Source organism: Strix uralensis, chromosome 3 (genome assembly GCF_047716275.1).
Source record: "Strix uralensis isolate ZFMK-TIS-50842 chromosome 3, bStrUra1, whole genome shotgun sequence".
Taxonomy (NCBI): Eukaryota; Metazoa; Chordata; class Aves; order Strigiformes; family Strigidae; genus Strix; species Strix uralensis.
This window is the reverse complement of record NC_133974.1, coordinates 56,866,002-56,884,650: the sequence shown is the minus strand read 5'-3', so window position 1 is coordinate 56,884,650 and position 18,649 is coordinate 56,866,002. Positions and strand designations below refer to the sequence as shown.

The 18,649-nt window shown below is 35.4% G+C and overlaps 1 protein-coding gene across 13 annotated transcripts in view; it reads left to right on the top strand.

Annotated features, from left to right (window-relative positions):
* FAM184A (family with sequence similarity 184 member A) overlaps window positions 1-18,649 on the top strand; it is a 77,575-nt gene that overhangs the window by 32,680 nt on the left and 26,246 nt on the right. For 8 of the 13 annotated variants that reach the window (XM_074862377.1, XM_074862388.1, XM_074862381.1 and 5 more), the window contains exons 4-9: window positions 1,838-2,019; window positions 2,686-2,883; window positions 6,175-6,297; window positions 7,457-7,618; window positions 9,472-9,593; window positions 9,788-9,938. In XM_074862377.1, coding sequence (XP_074718478.1) covers window positions 1,838-2,019; window positions 2,686-2,883; window positions 6,175-6,297; window positions 7,457-7,618; window positions 9,472-9,593; window positions 9,788-9,938 — 938 coding nt within the window. Of the gene's footprint in view, window positions 1-1,837; window positions 2,020-2,685; window positions 2,884-6,174; window positions 6,298-7,456; window positions 7,619-9,471; window positions 9,598-9,787; window positions 9,939-18,649 lie in introns of all 13 variants that reach the window. The other 5 variants (XM_074862386.1, XM_074862384.1, XM_074862382.1 and 2 more) reach the window with 1 other exon arrangement.

Here is an 18,649-nt window from a genome sequence, read left to right as displayed (position 1 = left end):
GAGTAGAGCATGGGGAATGGGAAACACGTATTGTGTTGGTATTATCAGTGTGCGTGTGTGCTTACTGTAAAATATGTGTGTGCATAATACTTCCTGACAAAGTTCTTTTATAATTATTCTTTCTGTTACATTCTAAAATCTGAGTTTGCAAACACATTTCTTAAATGGCTGAACTTTTGAAACAAGGAGGTTTTTGAAATGTTACAGAAGTTAAGCGTACCCATTTTCTTAAGTTTTTCTTGGTTTTAGTTTTATCAAACAAAACCACCAAAATGATTCTTAGAATTCTTCAGGGCTTAGTACAATTAGAGGTGTGCATTGTTTATGAAAATACTACTAATTTTGAAGCATTTCTAATCTCCACCTTCCATTATGTATCCCACTGTCATTTCCTTCACATCGGTGTCCACAGAAAACAAAGGCTAAAACAGTTTCCTTTTTGACGTGTGTCTTGCTTTAACCACAGATGGAAATTAATTGGGAGGCTCAGTGGTTTTGTCTTGTGAGAAAGTGACACACAGTCCACTTTCTTAGCTCTTTCTTAGTAACTTAAATTTAAAAGCAATACTCTGTGGCTAGAACTCAACTAATCTGTCATTTTTGAATATGATCATAAAATGAGGGGGTAAAAAAAATCTCTCCTAGAAGCTGTGACTATAAAAATAATACATTTATTCTGAGTAAATGATACAGTGTCTTATCTGGATGCTTTCTTTAAGTGAAACTGTTAAGGATCTCTGTATAATTCTTCAAAGTCTGTTTAGTTACCACTTCATTTTATTATATGCTAATTTTTAAAAGGCATATTTCAAATGTGTCTGGGTCATGCAATTTATGAAAGGGATAATAGGGTGTTTCTGTCAGAAGAACCCATTCTAACATGGAATGTCAGCTTAGGTATGACTTCATGATGCTTCTACGGAGGAATTAAAATAATGGGAGAATATCCCCTCTCTTGTCTTTCAGTTGAACAAACATAGGAGCATCCTCTCAGTTGTTCAACTGAACAAACCCAGGAACATTCTCTTTTCCAAAATAGTCTTTTATCCCATCCTAAGCCTCTCCCAGAATAACTGGAGTTTCACTGCTTTAGTCAGTTACCTAGTAGTAGTATTTTCAGTAATACAGATAAAAATTAAGAATGAGGACAAAAATTTCTGAAGTCAAATTTTTCCCACTGGTGATATGAAGGACAGATGATTATATTGTCTAGCTTTGTAGATATTTTTTTTTTTTTTAAATAAATACAAAAAACCTAAAAGCAAACCTCTAACCTGCAGGGATTTAGATCATGCTTTACTGTAGAGAGAATGAGTTCTGTTACATCTTTTAATCATACCCCTATAGCAAAATAAACAAAATGTATTTCCATAAGTTTTACATAGCTTTAGCTGCTATACCTAGCATGCTGGCTAAATCATGAGTTTGATAAAACAGTAACGTCTTTACCATTAGACATCAATGTTATGCTTTCTGTTGTGTAGCTTATCATGGGGTAAAAAGGTGCGGTTTTAGGTGGGGTAAGTTCAAGATAGACTGTCTGTGTCTATACCGTTGCCTACCTCTGCTTTCTCTTGGAGTCAAAATGCAACTTTGAACCAGGAAAATTTTGAACCTAAAGGAGCCCCAGCACCAAGTGCTCTACTGTTGTTGGACATCTTACAATAAAACTAAAAAAGGGTGAAGTGGAGGGGACAGTAAGCATTGCAGTGAAGATAATGGAGATCTATGTGAAAGCTTCCACTAGAGTTATACTGGAAATCACTGAAGTATGAATATGTACTTCAATTACATGAAACCACTGCTGTGAGGTTTTGAAGAGCTGTTTTGTTTTTAGGTCACATTGGAATGCTTCAAGCTACTCAAATGACTCAAGAAGTTACAATCAGAGATTTGGAATCAGAAAAGTCTAGATTAAAAGAAAAACTATCCCAACTGGAAGAGGAAAGAAACTTACTGCAAAGCAAAACACAGAGTCTGGATGAGCGACAAAGGCAGCAAATTCTGGCCTTGGAGAAGGTTAAACAGCTTATTGGCTTTAGTTGAATAAAAACAAAAGACCTAGAATTCTCAGGAAAAAACTATTATGTTGTAATTTTTGTTTGATATGACTAGACTTGAACCAGTAGTAGTATGTTCCAAGTACATCTCATGTAGGAATGTAGAATGACTAATGTAGAGTGTGAAGTGAGAGTAGAGGGAAGTCAGATGTTGTTCAGACTGCTTTGGACATCTTTTAAAAATTTTATTTAATTTATGACCTCATGTGTAGATGCCTAGTATCGAAAGTGTCTCAGTAAGGAGAAATGTGAAATGGTTTAAGAACAACTTAAAAAGCCATTCTCTGAAAATGTGCTGAACATATTTGAAAATATGGAACTGAAAGTTTCTATAGGCTTGATACCTGATTGCTGTTTGCCCAGATTAAATAGAGAAAAAAAAATAGATTTTTGAGAAGGACAATGTATCTCTGCTTTGCACAGATACATTGAAACTACCTTTTTGGTTAGTGAATGATTTAGTCAGTGCTTAGTGTTTGTTCAGTTTGTTTTATATGGAAATTAATTTTTGTAAATTTATGTTATCAGTAACATTTTTGTATTTTTTTTATTCCATTCAGATTTTTATTTCGTTCAGATTTTTTTTACCATTTAATAGAAATTTTTTTATTTTTCCTTTTTGTAGAAAGTAAATGAAGCAAGGGAAACACAGCGTGAATATTATGAGAAGGAGCTGGTAAAATTGCAAGCAAGATTGGAAGGAGAGGCTGCACAGTTAAAGGAGGCTCATTCCAAGACCTTAGAAGAATTGGCATGGAAACACCATACTGCAATTGAGGCTGTGCACAGTAATGCTAATAAGGATAAGAAAAAACTGCAGATGGTAGGTTTGTGTTTTCTTAATAATCAAACATATTCATTACAAAAAGCAAATGGTTTGGTTTGAACCTTGTACTGAATGGCTTTGTTTTATGGCAAGTTTTTTGGAGGTACCTTCAGATCTGCTGGGCCTCTCTGAAGAAACTGCTCAGACTTTATTAAAATAACATATATCTTGCCAAAAAAAAAAAAAAAAAGGCAATTGTACTGTTTTTCTGCATACAGAAGATAAATTCTCAACTTACACAACTTCCTGAGTGTAGTAGGTGTGTTTTCCGAGGTTTTGTGATCCATATCCAGAAAGGTTGGTATATCGCTCAAAATCAGTTCTTCTGACAGAGGTAAAAGATTGTTACTCTAATATTTAAAATTTTCATAAACAGTCCAGAAGTACAAAAAGTTGCTATATTAGTTCTTGTCTTCTGAGTATACATACAGTCAACAACAGCTGTTCCTAATTTACATCATAAAATCATGCTCACTGTACATTGACTATTCATTTACCTTTGACTGGAATCCTGAAACTGAAAGGCTTTTTTGTTTCACAAAATTGTCCTTTTCTTTGTTGGGATAAATGAGAGGACCAATTCTGAATTACTATTTCCTAATCTGATTGTATGTACATATATAAACAAATTTTGCCTTATACAGTAAATATGGGATAAATATTGTTTAAGGCTTTGTTATGCTCCTCTGGTGTGTTCACAGGAAATATACCAAGAAATACAGTTGTAGTTAGTGATGTGCATCTTAGAGTGATTTTTTTTTTTTTTTTGGTAGATTATTTTACTAGTGTGTTGGTTTTTAGTTTTATTTTGAATAAATCCCAAAGATTTTTTTTTCACATCTCCCAGTAATGGAAGTAGTTCTTTGAGACATACATGCATCTTATCTTTCAGGTTTACTTTCTTTGTAACTTTAAACATGCCTGTTATTAAAACAATGTCTCTTAAGGGTTTCTGGGAATATTTTTCGTTTACTTTAGTAAGGTGTGGGGTTCTTTCTGTTTTTTGTCTGTTATTAAAATAATGTAGAGAATAAAACAAAGGGTATCATAAAACATTTGTTCTTAAATTAGTTAAAATAGAGAACATCTCTACAAATATGAGAAATATGAAACTTGATTTTAGCAAGGGAAAATTAATTATGAAAAGACATCAGGGTCAAGATCTCAGTAAATCTTAATCAGTGTGCTGTCTCCTCTGTCAAACCTGTATGCTAAGCACATGTGTTGTTTGAGTAATTCAAGGAAGAAACAGTCAGTCTCAAATGTGGAGAAGAGTTGAGTTTAGTATGAGGAAGAAGCATGGTACAAGGAGCCTTGGGATAGAGGACATGAGGATTTATTGGGGCTGGAAGACTGGGAAAGGCATCTTGGGTTTGGAAAGCTTTGAAAAAAATGGAACAGAAGAGAATTCTAAAGAATGAGAATAGGACTCAAGAAATAGCTTAAATATATCTCTTTGCTTCAATTCTTCTATCTATAAAATGAGCTGTAAAAATGGCATCAGTTCATAGGAGGATTATGAAAATAGAGCTACTAATAATTTTGCAGTACTGCACAGCTGTACTGACAAGTATCATGAAAGAACTAATTACTCAGTTATCAGAATAGGGTCTGAATAGCACTAGTGAAATTCTGCAGCCAGCAGATTTCACAGCGTGAACAAGAAAATTTGAGCAAGTCTCATTTAGCAAGGATTGTTTGTCCCACGTGGTGATTGATCTGGGCCTGGGGAAGAAAACATGCACTTGTTGTTGAGTTACGCTATATAGCAATGTGTATGGAAAGTGTAACCCTTTGTTTTGTCGCTCTGTCCACCACGAACAGAGAGATTGTGCAAGCAGTTTGCACACTAATTATTTATTGCCTATTGCACACCCTAATGGAGTGCTGGAACTAACAAGCTACAAAGCTGAATGTGCTTCCCACCCCCAGCAAAGCACTCGCGGAGTCTCTGGTGGTGGATGAGGAAGGGTTGGCCTCCAGTAGCTTCTTGGAATGAGCTGCATGTGACACTGAGTTGCTGTCTTGCAGCTCCCCAGTTTTCCTTAGAGTTTTATAACTTTTTATGAGTCTTTTTCCTCTTGAATTCTTGAGCTCTTAACTGTCCCTGTCTCCACAATCTTACCAATGCCTGCAGTTGTACTTCTTGTTTTGTGCATGGCTCTGGTCTATGTATTTCCATAGCTGTTTCTGAGATATTACTGATTTTTCAGAAGTCTGAGCCCAGGGCTAGGCAGGGGCATTGAATCAATGCTAAGCCTTGCATTACAGCTGAACTCCTAGGAAGGAATTAATAAAGGAGCCTCTGTAGCTGCATAGAAAACCTTGAAGTCTTGTATTATGTGGCTCTGGAGCACCTTACTTGGCAACCTTAATTTTCTTCAAGAAGACTTTGTGGTACAATGAATTATATAGTATATTCCACTGAAATATATAATAAAACTCTTAAATTTAACATGTTTCATGTTAAGTATTTTGTGACAAATTATTCTGTAAATATATTCTGAATATTAATGAAGCTGAAGCGTAAATTTATAGTTTTCCTTAAAAAAATAAAAAAGTTTGTAAGAAATACCTGTACAGCATAGGCTCATGTGAGGGAAATAGAATTCATCCAACAGAGTTATTTTCAGAATTTGACTTTTACTCCACAGAGATTGAATTATACTACCAGAGGTGTTATTTGATTCTTTCAGTATAGTTGAACTTCAAGACTAATTGTTGATTTCTTTTGTTTCTACATAAATTTTATAGATAAGACGTGTGGCTTTTTTTCATTCATTGTAACAGCCTGAAAAACTTCCCAAAACTCAGTTTGGATTTTAAGATTCACTGTTTTATGTGGGGATTATGTGTAGGAGATAAATGGGTAAAGGTGAAGGGTAATCATATTATCAGTGTAATTTTATAAAAAGTGAAAACTTCTGCATTCTGTCAACTCAGATTGAAAAACTGTGAAAATAGATACAGTTTTAATGATTTTGATAACTAAGTGCAAAGTGAAACTACTAATTGAGAAGAAAGTCCTGTTTGTCTTTATTTTGTGATTAATCATGTTAGATTAGAAATCTATCAAGGATATTAGATCAGAAAACTAACTGAAAAAATAAGACATGCATTGTAAAAGGCAATAAACGTTCCTGTGTTAACGCTTCAAGGAAAGGACAATTCTTGATTGAGATCGGGGATACTTATGCTAGGTGAAATAATTTTCGTGTGGTACACCTGTACTTTGCAGTGACTGTATGGCAAGTATTTAATATTTTTCCATCTTTCTTATTTCCGAAGGAGTTGGAGCAGCAGTTTGAGAAGGAGAAATTGCATTTGGAGGATGATAAGAATCAGCTCCGACAGCAGCTGGAAAACCTGAAGGAAGAGCTGACAACAAAACTGACTTCTGCCAATCAGGAGGCAAGGGTTAATTTAATTGTATCAGCTAATGCTCCTGTGCACTAGACCATATTTCATCAATAACGATCTTGTGCTTAGAGTCCAATACAGAGCTAGGACTACACTGTTCAATCTGTTTAGTGCCTTATTTCTGTTTAAACTGGAGTATTCTTCAAACATTATAAGTTACTTGACTATTTCTGAGTAATAATTTTATTGTCCTTTACAAAATTAACAAAGCAAAAGAGATTGAGGTGCAAAACAGTTGGCATAAACAGTCTTTCTTGTTCTTACTCTGCTTATCTTCTCGTTAGGTACACAGACCTCTCCACAAAATGTGTCAGGAGACAGAGGGAAAATTAACTGTATTTGAGTTGATATTTGGTTACAATTAATGTATTGTAAGTTCTGGCCAGCTTCCTGACTTGCACATGATCTTCATATATTTCCATCAAAAGATGACACAAAATACTTACAAGACCCAAATTATTTGCTATGTTTTGATATGTGCAATCAATGTTAAATGTATCACATCTCAAAACAGTTTTAATTTTTTGAGTTTGAAATTGCCATCTTTTTGTAATATAATATTTTAAAACTAAAATGATATTCTACTGATAGCAAAACCATCAATCCATTCTTGTCTGGAACGTTTGACTTCTTTCAAGAAAATAATTCATCAGCTTCATTGTTCAACAGGCTGTACACGCAATTTCAGTGTGTCCTTTAAGACATACTTAAGTATGAATTAAAGTACTTTTTTTGCAGTGGTACTTTTTATTCCTGTTTTCTATAGGTGGCAGGTGTTTGTCTGTTTCTGGTGGCTTGCAAATTGTACAAATGTTAAACTTGCTTTAGAACAAAACTGCTTGTTTTTAATAAATGGGAAAGTTTACCTTTCTAAAAGTGTATATTAAATTCTTCTTATTATATTAAAATGCTTCAAACATAGATTTGATATTTTTTTACTTGTAGAAATTCTTTAGTTGAATCTTTGATTTTATAATATTACTGGAATTTCATTTTTAATACAGAAACATTAATATTAAAGGAGAACAGGCTGTGCAAATAAAAATTTGTCTAGATTGGAATTAGAAAACACTGGAAGAAAATGAAACCAGGATGATTTGGCTGCCATTAGTAATAATTGTGGACATTAGAACCTTTTTGTATGTCATAGGTGTGTCGCCTGCAAGACCTAGTACGAAAAAGTGAACAAGGCCTTGGTACTGCAGAAGGACATATCTCCAGTCTTCAGGAAGCTCAGGAAATACTCCAGAAGGAACTAGAATTAACTAGAGCAAGACTGCGAGAGACCACAGATTCACTGTATAGTGTTGAGGTAACCATAAAGTTGGAGAATAAATTGTGCAAAGTACAGTCATGGTGATTTTGGTCTTGTTTTTAAAATGGCAAGAAGTATTATAGCGTATACGTTATTGAAAGAGCTTCATATGGATTCATTAAAAGAGAGAGTTCTCTTTTTATTTCAAGCAGAGAGAAAAAAACAGGAAAACTAGGATGGGCTGGGTTATTGTTTTGGGTTTTTTTGGTTTGTTTCATTGGATGTTTTGGGGTGTGGTTTTTTGTTGTTTTCAGAACACTTTTAGTATTTAATGGGTATTGCTGCAACCACATATTTCTGTGGTTAATATAAATTGTAGCAGCCAGAGTAGGTCCATACAAAATATATCCAGAGTTGGATTTTTCAGAGGCTTAACAGAATTTCATGAGAATGTAAAAAGGATATGTTACACCAGTGCTATTCCAAACAGTTTCGTGTCTTGGTGCAAAACAAGATCCAGAGCTTACTCTAGAATTCACTGAAACCTTTAAAATTATTCTTTTTAATGCATGCATACAATGCTTTCCTCAAATAATGGGCACAGTCTTCATTTCAGGCTCAAAGTTAGAACTTCAGAAGATGCTTGAGAACAGTTTAAAGATATATACTATGTTATCTTGAAAGATAGCAGACTATGTGACCACTTTATACAACTGAAGCAATTAATTTGTCTAAGCATAAATATATTGCCATTTTACTTGGTTTAGATGGAAGTGGAACTGTCAATTAATCTGTTAGTAGTTCATTGACTTTAATACCAAGTGTAACCTTTCACTTTTCTTTACTTGGTAAGCAATGTCCATTTACAAGGTCACAGCTATATTTGAAGTAGAGCAGCAAATATTAAAAAAAAAAAAGAAATTCCATGAATCTGTTTTCATACTTTTTTTTTAACAAAACCAGCCTGAAACAGGATATTGGTTTGTTTTTTTTAAATTTTTCAGCTATAGTCATTAGATGTGCACCCTATCATAGTTTACAACTTCCTCTGTTTTTTTAATAATTTCTTTAAGTGTCCTCATGAACTACTGCATTTGTCTCTCTTCATCTATTATAACATTTAAATATTCATATATAACAGGTTATGGGGAATAACATTTATCTTAACAGATCTCTGTAGGATTTTTTCATTTATCTATTTTAAAAAATTCTTACTTCAAAAAGTCTTAATTAAATTTAGATGGCCATGTTTGCTTCTCATGAATGAAGCAAGCACTGCTGAAAAACATTCATGTAAGTATGATTTCTAGGTAGTACCTAATACTATTCTAGTATGGTAAAATTTGAACAGAAATTGATAGGAATTTTAAAGTGTTGGGTTTTTTTTTCCCTGTGTTCAGTCTGTCAGACTGTTTCTAGCAGGTTTGTCCAGAAACAGAAAGAAGATCCATATATTTTGTATCAAATCCAGATAGCTCAAGCTTTGAAATTCAAATACTGAATATTTGCTGCTTTAAAAAAAAAAAAATCCAAAACATGCTTGAAAAGGGCCTAAGCAACCTGCTCTAATTCTGAAGTTAGTCCTGCAGTGAACAGGACTCGATGACCTTTTGAGTTTCCTTCCAACATAAATTATCCTGTGATTCAATGTATTTGAAAAGATTATTTCCAGAATGACTTAGTGGAAAAGTGCTTTTTATAGGAATGCAGAATTCTGTTCCACTGGTAAGAAATATCAGCAGATGTATAGGCGTTAATTGTGTATAATTAGGAATTGCACACTGAAAAAGTTACAGTTCAAGTTTTATGAGCCAATTGTAGCTAACATTTTTATAATAAATACACTTGTTTAAGGTTTGAAATACTTTTTTGCTGCTGATCAGTCTCTATTGTGAAGTTTGTGTTTGCAGGGAGAACTAGATCAGGAGAGACAACAGCACGAGGCAATGATTGCTGCCATGAGAGAAGAAGAAAAATTCAAAGTTGACAAAATGGCTCGTGACTTGGAAATAAAATGGACAGAAAATCTTCGGCAAGTATTAATTTTTTTCTTTTATTCTTTAATAAGAAATGAAGTATGTGTTATATGCCAATGTAATAGCAAATGAAATGTAAAGCAAATGTTTCTGTTATTATCCAAGATTTTCCAATTACTACTGAGTTCCCAATTCTTTTTCACTCTGCACAAAGTCCACTGCATTTTAGTTATTTGACCTTTGCTTTTAGACAGGAATGTAATAAGCTTCGTGAAGAGCTGAGGCTGCAGCATGAAGAGGATAAGAAGGCAGCCATGACTCAGCTGTTGCAGCTGAAAGAACGTGAAAAAAATGCAGCAAGGGATGGATGGCAAAAAAAAGTTGAAGATCTTTTAGACCAGGTAACTATAGTCTCTTTGAGAATTGGAAGGCCATTACAATTTAGTTGCTGGTGATTTATTACTGATTAACTGCATGAAATTGTGACATCTGTCTTTGAAATGAAATTTGTTAGGCACAATGCTTTTTAAACCTAATCATTATCAAACTTTTAAAGTAATATATAAAGATGCCTTAAAATTATATGAATGTCCTTCTTTACACTAAATGTGAATAAAATTTTTTACAGTTTTGGGGGGGGAGTGGAAGGGTGTTGACAGTCTCACCTCTTCACTGTAAGATTTTTTGGTTCTGTCTCTGCTCACCTATTCTGTTATAAATATTTACTAATGCTAATTGTTTGGAGTTGGAGGTATCCCCTATCTTTACAATAATAACACTGTACAAGTCACTGAAAAGTCAAAACATTCCTCAGTCTGTTTTTAAGTGATTTTTGAACATTATTTTGGGATAATTTTTTATAAAGAGATTTTTAATTGCAACTCGTATTTATAAACTCAGTTATATTAGGTAATTCACAGAAAATACTTGCTTTATACTTTTTCCAAACTATAAATGCTATAGAGATTGTTTTATTGACTACAGTTTGAAAGAATAGCTGATAATGAACAAATATATTTTAAAGTAAGAGAAACAGATTTTGGAACTCCTTAAATGATTGTGATTTCAGGGTGGTGTTGTGGATTGACTCTTAATTTGCTGTCTAATTCAAGAAGCCTAATAACTGAACATGCACTTGATTATACAGCTTCTTATAGGAACACATAATTATTTTTGCTGATAAGGGAATTTAAGCTTGTAAAATCTTGTGGCTTAGGCTCATAAAAGCTGGAAGTTTTCAAAGTTCTTGGTCTGTTACTTTTTACAACATGAATGTACTAAGGCTTGGACTCATTTGATTTTAAGTTTCACTTACTGCCTTTACCCAAGCTTCATTTACTGTCTTCTATCTATAAATAGCATTTTCTCTAGGAAAGTACAATTTCCAAGGGGTATGTTAAACTTTCTGTAGTTTTAACATACTTTTAAGATACTTATCTCTACCTTTTAAAAATACCATAATAAATCTAACCTACAGTTTCAGAATGGAAAACCAGTATATTACAAATGAACAGGTTTTTTTCTGCATATGGAAGAAATTTTGGAATTCGAAAGCTAACTGGAATAAGGAGAATTTTACTAGAGAATTTGCAGATATAGGAAATGGTCTGCATATGCAAAATGATTGGGTGTTTTTTCTTCATTCCTTTTACTGTACGAAAGAGCTGCACCATTTCGTAACAGCATGTATGTTTGGAGGACTAATAAGAAACTAAACCCTGTGAGTCTTCACTTTCTTTTTATTATCCAGCTGTTGCTTTTCCATACCAGTGTTTGAGTTGGATAGGTATTTCACAGAGATGAAAAAGTTATTGTTGGTGGTAGGGAATTAAGCTTTCTCTCTGCAAGAGTCTACTTTTTATTCATTACACTTGGAGGAGAGAGAATTCCAGACCATAGCATACAAGATGGGTAACTTAACTCTTAGAAAAATAGGTTTGTAGTAAGTTCCTCCTGATTGCAGTACACAAAGGGTAGCCTCTGGGAGTTCCACTGACCTGAATCATAGAATCATAGACTTACCTAGGTTGGAAGAGACTTCAGGAGGTCATCTAGTGCAACCTCCTGCTCAAATCAGTCAACACTTGAGTTTGAAACAGGTTGCTTAGGGCTTTGTCCAGTCAGCTGTTGAATAACCTTCAAGGATGAAGATTCCACAGCCTTTCTGAAAAATCTCTTCTAGTGTTTAATTATCTCCATAGTGAATTTTTTCTTTGTATTTAGACAGAATCTCCTCTGTTTCAGTTTATGATCATTGTCTCTTGTTGTCCTATTGTGCACCACTGTAACGGGGCTAGGTCCACTTTCTCTGTAATCACGTCATAGGTACTGGAAAGCTATTAAGTCCCACAAACCCTTCTCTTCTTTAGACTGAACAAACCTCATTCTCTCAGAAGAATATATGTTCCAGTCTCAGCCATCTTGGTGGTAGCTCTCCACTGAACATGTTCAAGTTTATCAACATTTGTCTTGGGGCAACCAAAGCTGAATGAACTGCAGGAGGAGACAGAATATGCCTTCCAGGTGATGTGCAACAAGTGCAAAGTCAAAGGGACTGATCCTTCCCTCAAACCACTGGTTGTTGCTACAGCCCAGTACGCTGCTGGCATTCATTGCTGCCAGGCCACATGCTGATTCATGTTTAGCCTACCATTAACTAGGTTATGTGAAGCAGATCTGTAACCCAGTGTGAACCAGTGCAGGGGCTTAGTCCATCCCATGTAAAGGACTTCGCATTTGTCCTTTATGAATTTTGTGAGGTTCTTATTGGCCCATACTTGCAACCTATGTAGGTCCCTCTGGATGTCAGCCCTACCTTTCAGTGTATTGTGCCATGCTGCACCTTCTACTCCTCCCACTTTGGTGTCATCCACAAACTCCATGAGGGTGTTATCTGTCTCCTCCAGATTAAGGTACTAAAATGAATAGGTCCTGGAACAGATGCCGTAGGAACTCTACTTGTAACAAGCTTTCAGATAGTGAACCATTAACTGTTACCCTTTCAGCCTGGTAAACTGACCAGTTCTCATCTGTCTGGTAGCCCAGCCATCTGAATTGTGATTCAGTCTTGCTGAAGTTGAGGTCACAAATACCCCTGCTTTCCCCTCATCCACAGATCTAGTCATTTCATCATAGCAGAAAAATCAAAGATGGTATTTTCATATGGAAGAGAGTGGAAGATTTTTGGTATGTGTTTCATAATGCAAGGATTATTACACACTTTGGTTTGTTAATCTAGAATGATGCTACTCTGAGTGGAAACTGTATTGGGCCTCCACTGACACTACAGGAACTACTGCAATAAGCCTAGGTGTGCTTGGCAGTCTGTAAATGTGCAATAAGACTCTTACCCCAGAGGGTTCACAGTCTAGCTTAAACAGACTGAAGACAGTGACAAAAGTGAGATTCTTCTGGTATTACATATATATATATGTAAAATATATAGAAAAAAGTTAACAGCATTGGGAAGAATTAAAATTTTAGTCCATCGAAAGGATATCTGTTCATACCTTCTTCTCTCAACTACACTGAGCTAGGACAGCCTGAGATACTGCAGTAGGGCTGTAAAATTGTGAATTTGTCACACCCACCCCCAGTCTTCATTAGTGGGAAACCCATTTGAAAGGCATCAAGTCTTTGTAAAAAATTAGAAAAAGAGCAGAGATCCAAATCCTCTTTCTACAATTCAGATTTTTTACACCTGAAGCATTGGTCTCGTCTATACCAGCAGTACTATACATTAATTTATCAAAAGAATTCAAGACCAAGGTCTCTGCTAAATCATTTGTAAACTCCTAACTTGACAGAAAATGAGGCCTACATGTGCTCTTCATGTTGAGAAAGTGTCCAGACCTTCACCACTTAATTGTATAAATGCTGTTCAGGAAGGTTGCATTCAGAAATTAAATGCTTATCAATATAGGTACATAATTTTCTCGTATGTATTGATGCATCTCAGATTTGATTTAAAAACAAGCTACAAAGAAATGTAGCACCTAACTTGAAGTTTAGGAATGGTTATGTAAGCAAAGTGGTGAAAAAAAAGGTTTTAATAAATGGAGAGAATAAATTCTGAGAGAAGTGACACAGTGTATAGTTCCTTAAACTGTAGAAAAATACAACATAGAGTATGCCCATCTGGGAATGCTGCTGACTGGTGCTGGAAAAGCTGAATGAAGAGCTATAAATGGCAACAATTTTTAAAAATAAAAAGTTCAATCAAAAAATTTATGCCCATAAAGTGTTACTAACCTGGTTTCTTTTTTTAATTATGTTATACTAATCTACAAATTTCTGCCTTCTACTAGTTGCTGCATGTTTGATAGGTGAGATCTAGCTCTTCCATAAAACAAAGTAATAGTTTTGCTTTTATATCAGTAATGCTAAGCAATCCCTCATAGAATGCATGTAGGACTTGTTATTCTAACAGTATAGCTTTGTTATGAGTAAAATAATTCTCTTGAGAGAAAATGCTATTCAGCTGATTAAGTGCTTAAACACATTCTAGCCAGTTACAAAGCATCACTTACCATCCACAGTGAAATGTGGTTGGTAGGTTAACTAGATCAGCGTCTAGAGACCAAGTGTGTAGTTCTTATCTCAGATATGAAAAATGGTTCTAGGAGACAAAAAGATAGTGCTTTTCCTTTTTTTCCCCCCTGTAAATCGTACTAAGTACTTCTACATCAATCCATGTGAGAGTTTCTTCATGAAATATGTAGTGAATTCAGATGTGCTAGCACTTTTCCGTTTCTCTCACCTGTGTAATGGGCTTTTAATGCTTTTCTTAAACACATTTTACTGCTGAGACAGCTTCAGTTGTGGACGAAATAGCAGGAATTTTATTTTCTAAAGCATGAGCATGTTCTCTCTTCTGTGCCTCTGTGTTGCGCAGCCTTCAATTCTGGGCACTGAAATGTACAGTTTAAGACCTGTATTCTTCTTATCTATTTCTTCTTGTGATAATTTGTTCTTTCTGTAAACTGAATCAAGTATTCTGATTGTGGATGGGCTTTTCTGTATTTGAGCAAATATTGATTCTCCCATCTTCCTTACTTTGCAGTAAAACCTGTGTTACAGTAAAATAAAGGTATTTGTCAGCATTTCTTTCCATTCTTACGTAGCTTCATACTATTAAGTGACCAAGCATTACTGAGACATTCTTCTTTCTAACTTTGTCAACTTTTCACATGAAAAGATACCATCTTCTATTAATGGAAATATTAGAAGTAGTACAATGAGAATGGACAAAAGTATGCTACATATGCTTTGGTAGCTGTTGTTGATTTTTTCCTGCAGCAAAGATTCTCTCCTTCTTTGAAAAAATTTTAGAAGTTTCCTATTCAGAGTTTGTTTCTGTGATGGTGCTTCCTTTTGAAACTGTCAAAATAAATATGAGAAACTTTGATTTATATAAAAATGTAAATATTTCCTTCTGATGTAGACATTATTCAGATGGTAGTTTTCAGAAAGTTTCAAGCTCAGTCTTAATATCCTGGTCACTGAGTATACTCTTGTCATGAAGTGGAGTGGTGTAGAAAAGTCACAGAGCTGCTGTGCACATCTGTAAATGACTGTTGACCAGGCTACTACCAGAGGGCAGTTAGTGCTCCGTCTTTATTTGCCTATGTGGAGGTGCTTATTTCAGAGTTGACGTGCATCCACATTAGCAGAACTGGCAAATGTTTCTTTCCCCAGGCACAAGGATTACTGGCCTGTCCACAGCCTGGGTAATCCTCGCTTTATTTGCTGTCAAATAGATGCTGGAACTTTCTCCAAGAAATAACCTGCACATATCCTATATCAGTGTCCTGAAAGAAGGGAGATTAACTTTCAGCACATAATCATTTTACTGTGCTTCCTGTCACTTGATATTGTCCTGAACACACTGTCTAAAGGCTTGTCTGTTGGAAACAGTGAGAAGGTAAATTTCAAGTAACTCCCCCCTAATTCTCTTGTGTCATTCTTGTATTCAATAATACTAGTAAGGCTACCATGACATCTAGTGGATGGTAACGGATTTGGGGCAAGATTTAAAAAGCACTTAGAAATCTAAAATGTTGAAACCAAAAGAATAAAATAAAAATCATATCAAAGAGCAAGCAAAGAACAGAGGGTACCTGGAATGCAGTGCAGGGAGAGGTTTTGTGTCTCTTCTTTCATCTGTAGATATTTGTTTTTTCCAAAGGAGCACTGCTTTCCGCAGCTCCTGGAAACTTTCAGAAGTGACTACCACTCTCAAAACTGTGGTCTTAATGGGACTGTGCCACAACTCCTGCGAGCCTCACTCCTGTGAGAATAAGGGGAGCTTTGGGAGTTTCTGCCTAATCCAGTGTCTGTATACATCCTACCACTCGCCATTGATTTAAAAGAATCAGTACCCCTATATTCTAAGTGGGAAATCTATGCTTTAAGCAAGTCAAAAACTATTGCACATGAGCATGTGAATAATCATGTAATCCAAAGTCTCTGGAGCCTTCAGAGGGCCATCTATTGAGGTTGCTTCCCTCTGTTTCATGTCTATACTTCTCAATAAAGAATCTCCCTTGTTCTGGGCTCCCTGTTCTGTGCAGAGATGTGATCCTGAAGATTGGCTGGTGTATTTATTCTATCCACATTGATCACTGTAGTTTTGTCTGAAGCCTGAACATGAAAACAAATGCCTAATATTCAGCTGTACTATCTCTTCTTCTGAGCTTTTAGTTATGGTGAGCCCATTCAGCCCATACTGTGTGCTCTTCATTGTTTTACTCTTTGTTTAAAAGGTTCTGAATGTAACAGAGGAAATTCATTAAAGACCATTTACAATTAAGAGCTACTCAGCAATACAGACAAAAGCAACAGAACAAATCAGAGTTTCCAGAGTATTTTCAGTGGGATGCAGTAAGAGTACTAACAAATGTTAGCTTTGTTGCTCTGTTAAAGAAGAAATGTGTTACTGAACTTTTTCATCTCTTTTGGTTTCTTCATTTAAATTTTTTCTCTCATAATGTTGTGTTTAATTAAATTTAAAATTACATCTAGGCTGATGTTTGAAGTTACAATATCTTCATATCCAAAGAAACTCATCTAACTGATCATAAATTTCTAACTAGAATTTAATATTGTCAGTTTTTGTTTGGCAGTGTTTGAGTTAGGAGACTGAAAGACTTTTTAATTCTACCTGTGAAGGGTTGAAAAGAAAATTAAATTCTTAGTACGGTATGTAAATAATAATGCATGAATCAGTAAAGAGTTTAATTTGATAACTGGAGTTAAGTTTACACTTCCAAAACTAGTAAATAGAAATCTAAGCCAAATCCAACAGTAATACCATTCCCCAAATAAAATTTTAATCCTATATCTGTATATGTTTTTCCCTTAAATGTAAGATAAAGGTTCTGGTAAGAATCTAGTTTTAAAACATGACACTTAGCCTTTTTGCTTGGGAAGATAGTTGCTCAGGTAGCTTTTGCATAGGTTCAAAACCAAGGAAAACAGTTGGATCCTGGGAGGAATGAGAGGTAATTTATTAGGTGTGCCAAGTTTGTTTGAGATTCATCAGATGATCTTGACAGATACCCCTGTGCTCCAGGAAGGATTAGCCAAGATGCGCATAAAATCCTGACAGCATTATGACAAATAAGTAAAATGAAATGAAGCTCTAGTGCCATTTCGAAAACTTTAAAAATTATCAGGAGATTCAAATGATCTTCTTTTTCCCCTGACCATTGAACCTGCAGTTTGTCAGACTAAAAATGTATAATCAAAAATGCAAACAGGTAAAAGTATGTCAAAATACCTAGGCATTTTGCCTAGCAGTTTGATAGACTCCTACAACTGGAAAAAAGAGCTCCATCTTTTCAAAGCAGTGGGATAAGTACCCCATCTTATGATAGCCTGGACACAGCACCTTCACTGAGGAGGAAATCAGGACCAATTAGACCCCTGAGATAGTTACACATTTCAGAATGCCTTATGTATACTTCATTTTCCTCAACAGAAAACTGTTGGGTTTTGAGAGAGGGAAGGGACTCTAAATGCTGATTTTTCTTAGCAGTCAAATAGGGCAAACTTTGATGCAGCTCTTCCGTTCCTAGGATGTCACAAGCCTCAAGCCAAGTACAAAACGCTGTAGTGGGAAACAGCTGCTTTCCAAATCTCTGCAGAGTCATCGGTTGTGTAAACACTGCACAGCCAGAGACGGTATGTCTGCTGACAAATCAGTCTTTCTCTTAAAACCAAGGATGTATCTCGAGGGAGAGTTTTGGGGTGGTTGTTACTAGCTGGATAAAATGGACTTATGCCAAAGGTCCCTTCAGCTTCTTCATCAGGCATCTCAGAAGCTACTTTCTTTTACTATTACCCAATGGATGCACATAGGTTTTCTTCAGAAAAGTTAGCAGCATCTATTGGAGGCCATTCTTAAAATGAGGCAAAGACTACGTAGCAGTCTAGATCTGCTTTGATACAACAGACAAAGTTAGACCTTCCCCAGTTAGGGTCTCAGGTATTACACAAGAATTCCTGTTTGCCAGCAGTATTTTGAAAATTCAGTAAACTGTATACCAAAGTCAGATCTTGACACAACTTGACATTGAAATATCAGTGAGAAAAAGTGTTACATAACTGAAGAGATGACATGAAGACTGATGCTGAAATTCAGTGTCCAGCTTCTGTAATCTGGTTGAAAGTAATTTTTAGTCAAGAGAAACAATGAAATGAAAGAACTTCCACGCATCCAATGAGTTAATGTCCTGCAGGAAACAGTGCAACTGAATGAAAATATGAAAGTGTCAGTGGTACAGTAAATTTCCTTCTTCACAAAGATTACACCATTCGATCACCAAGTATGGCCCCTGTGGCAGTTGTGATGGGAACATGAGCAACTGTTCCTTACAGCAAGCAAACCCAAAGCTTGAATAGTTTCAAATCTCTAAATCTATGCTTTACTACTACACAGATTGGCCCAACTAAATTGAAAGCGCAGCTCTTTTAGGAGAGATGTTGAAATGGAGGTGGAAATACAAATCTTTCCCCATGTATTGTGTGCAGGGTCTTACAGTCCTGCTGAGTAGCCCTCAATGATCGGTGGGTTCTAAAGATGCAGCAACCTCTTTGCTGTTCCTCTGGG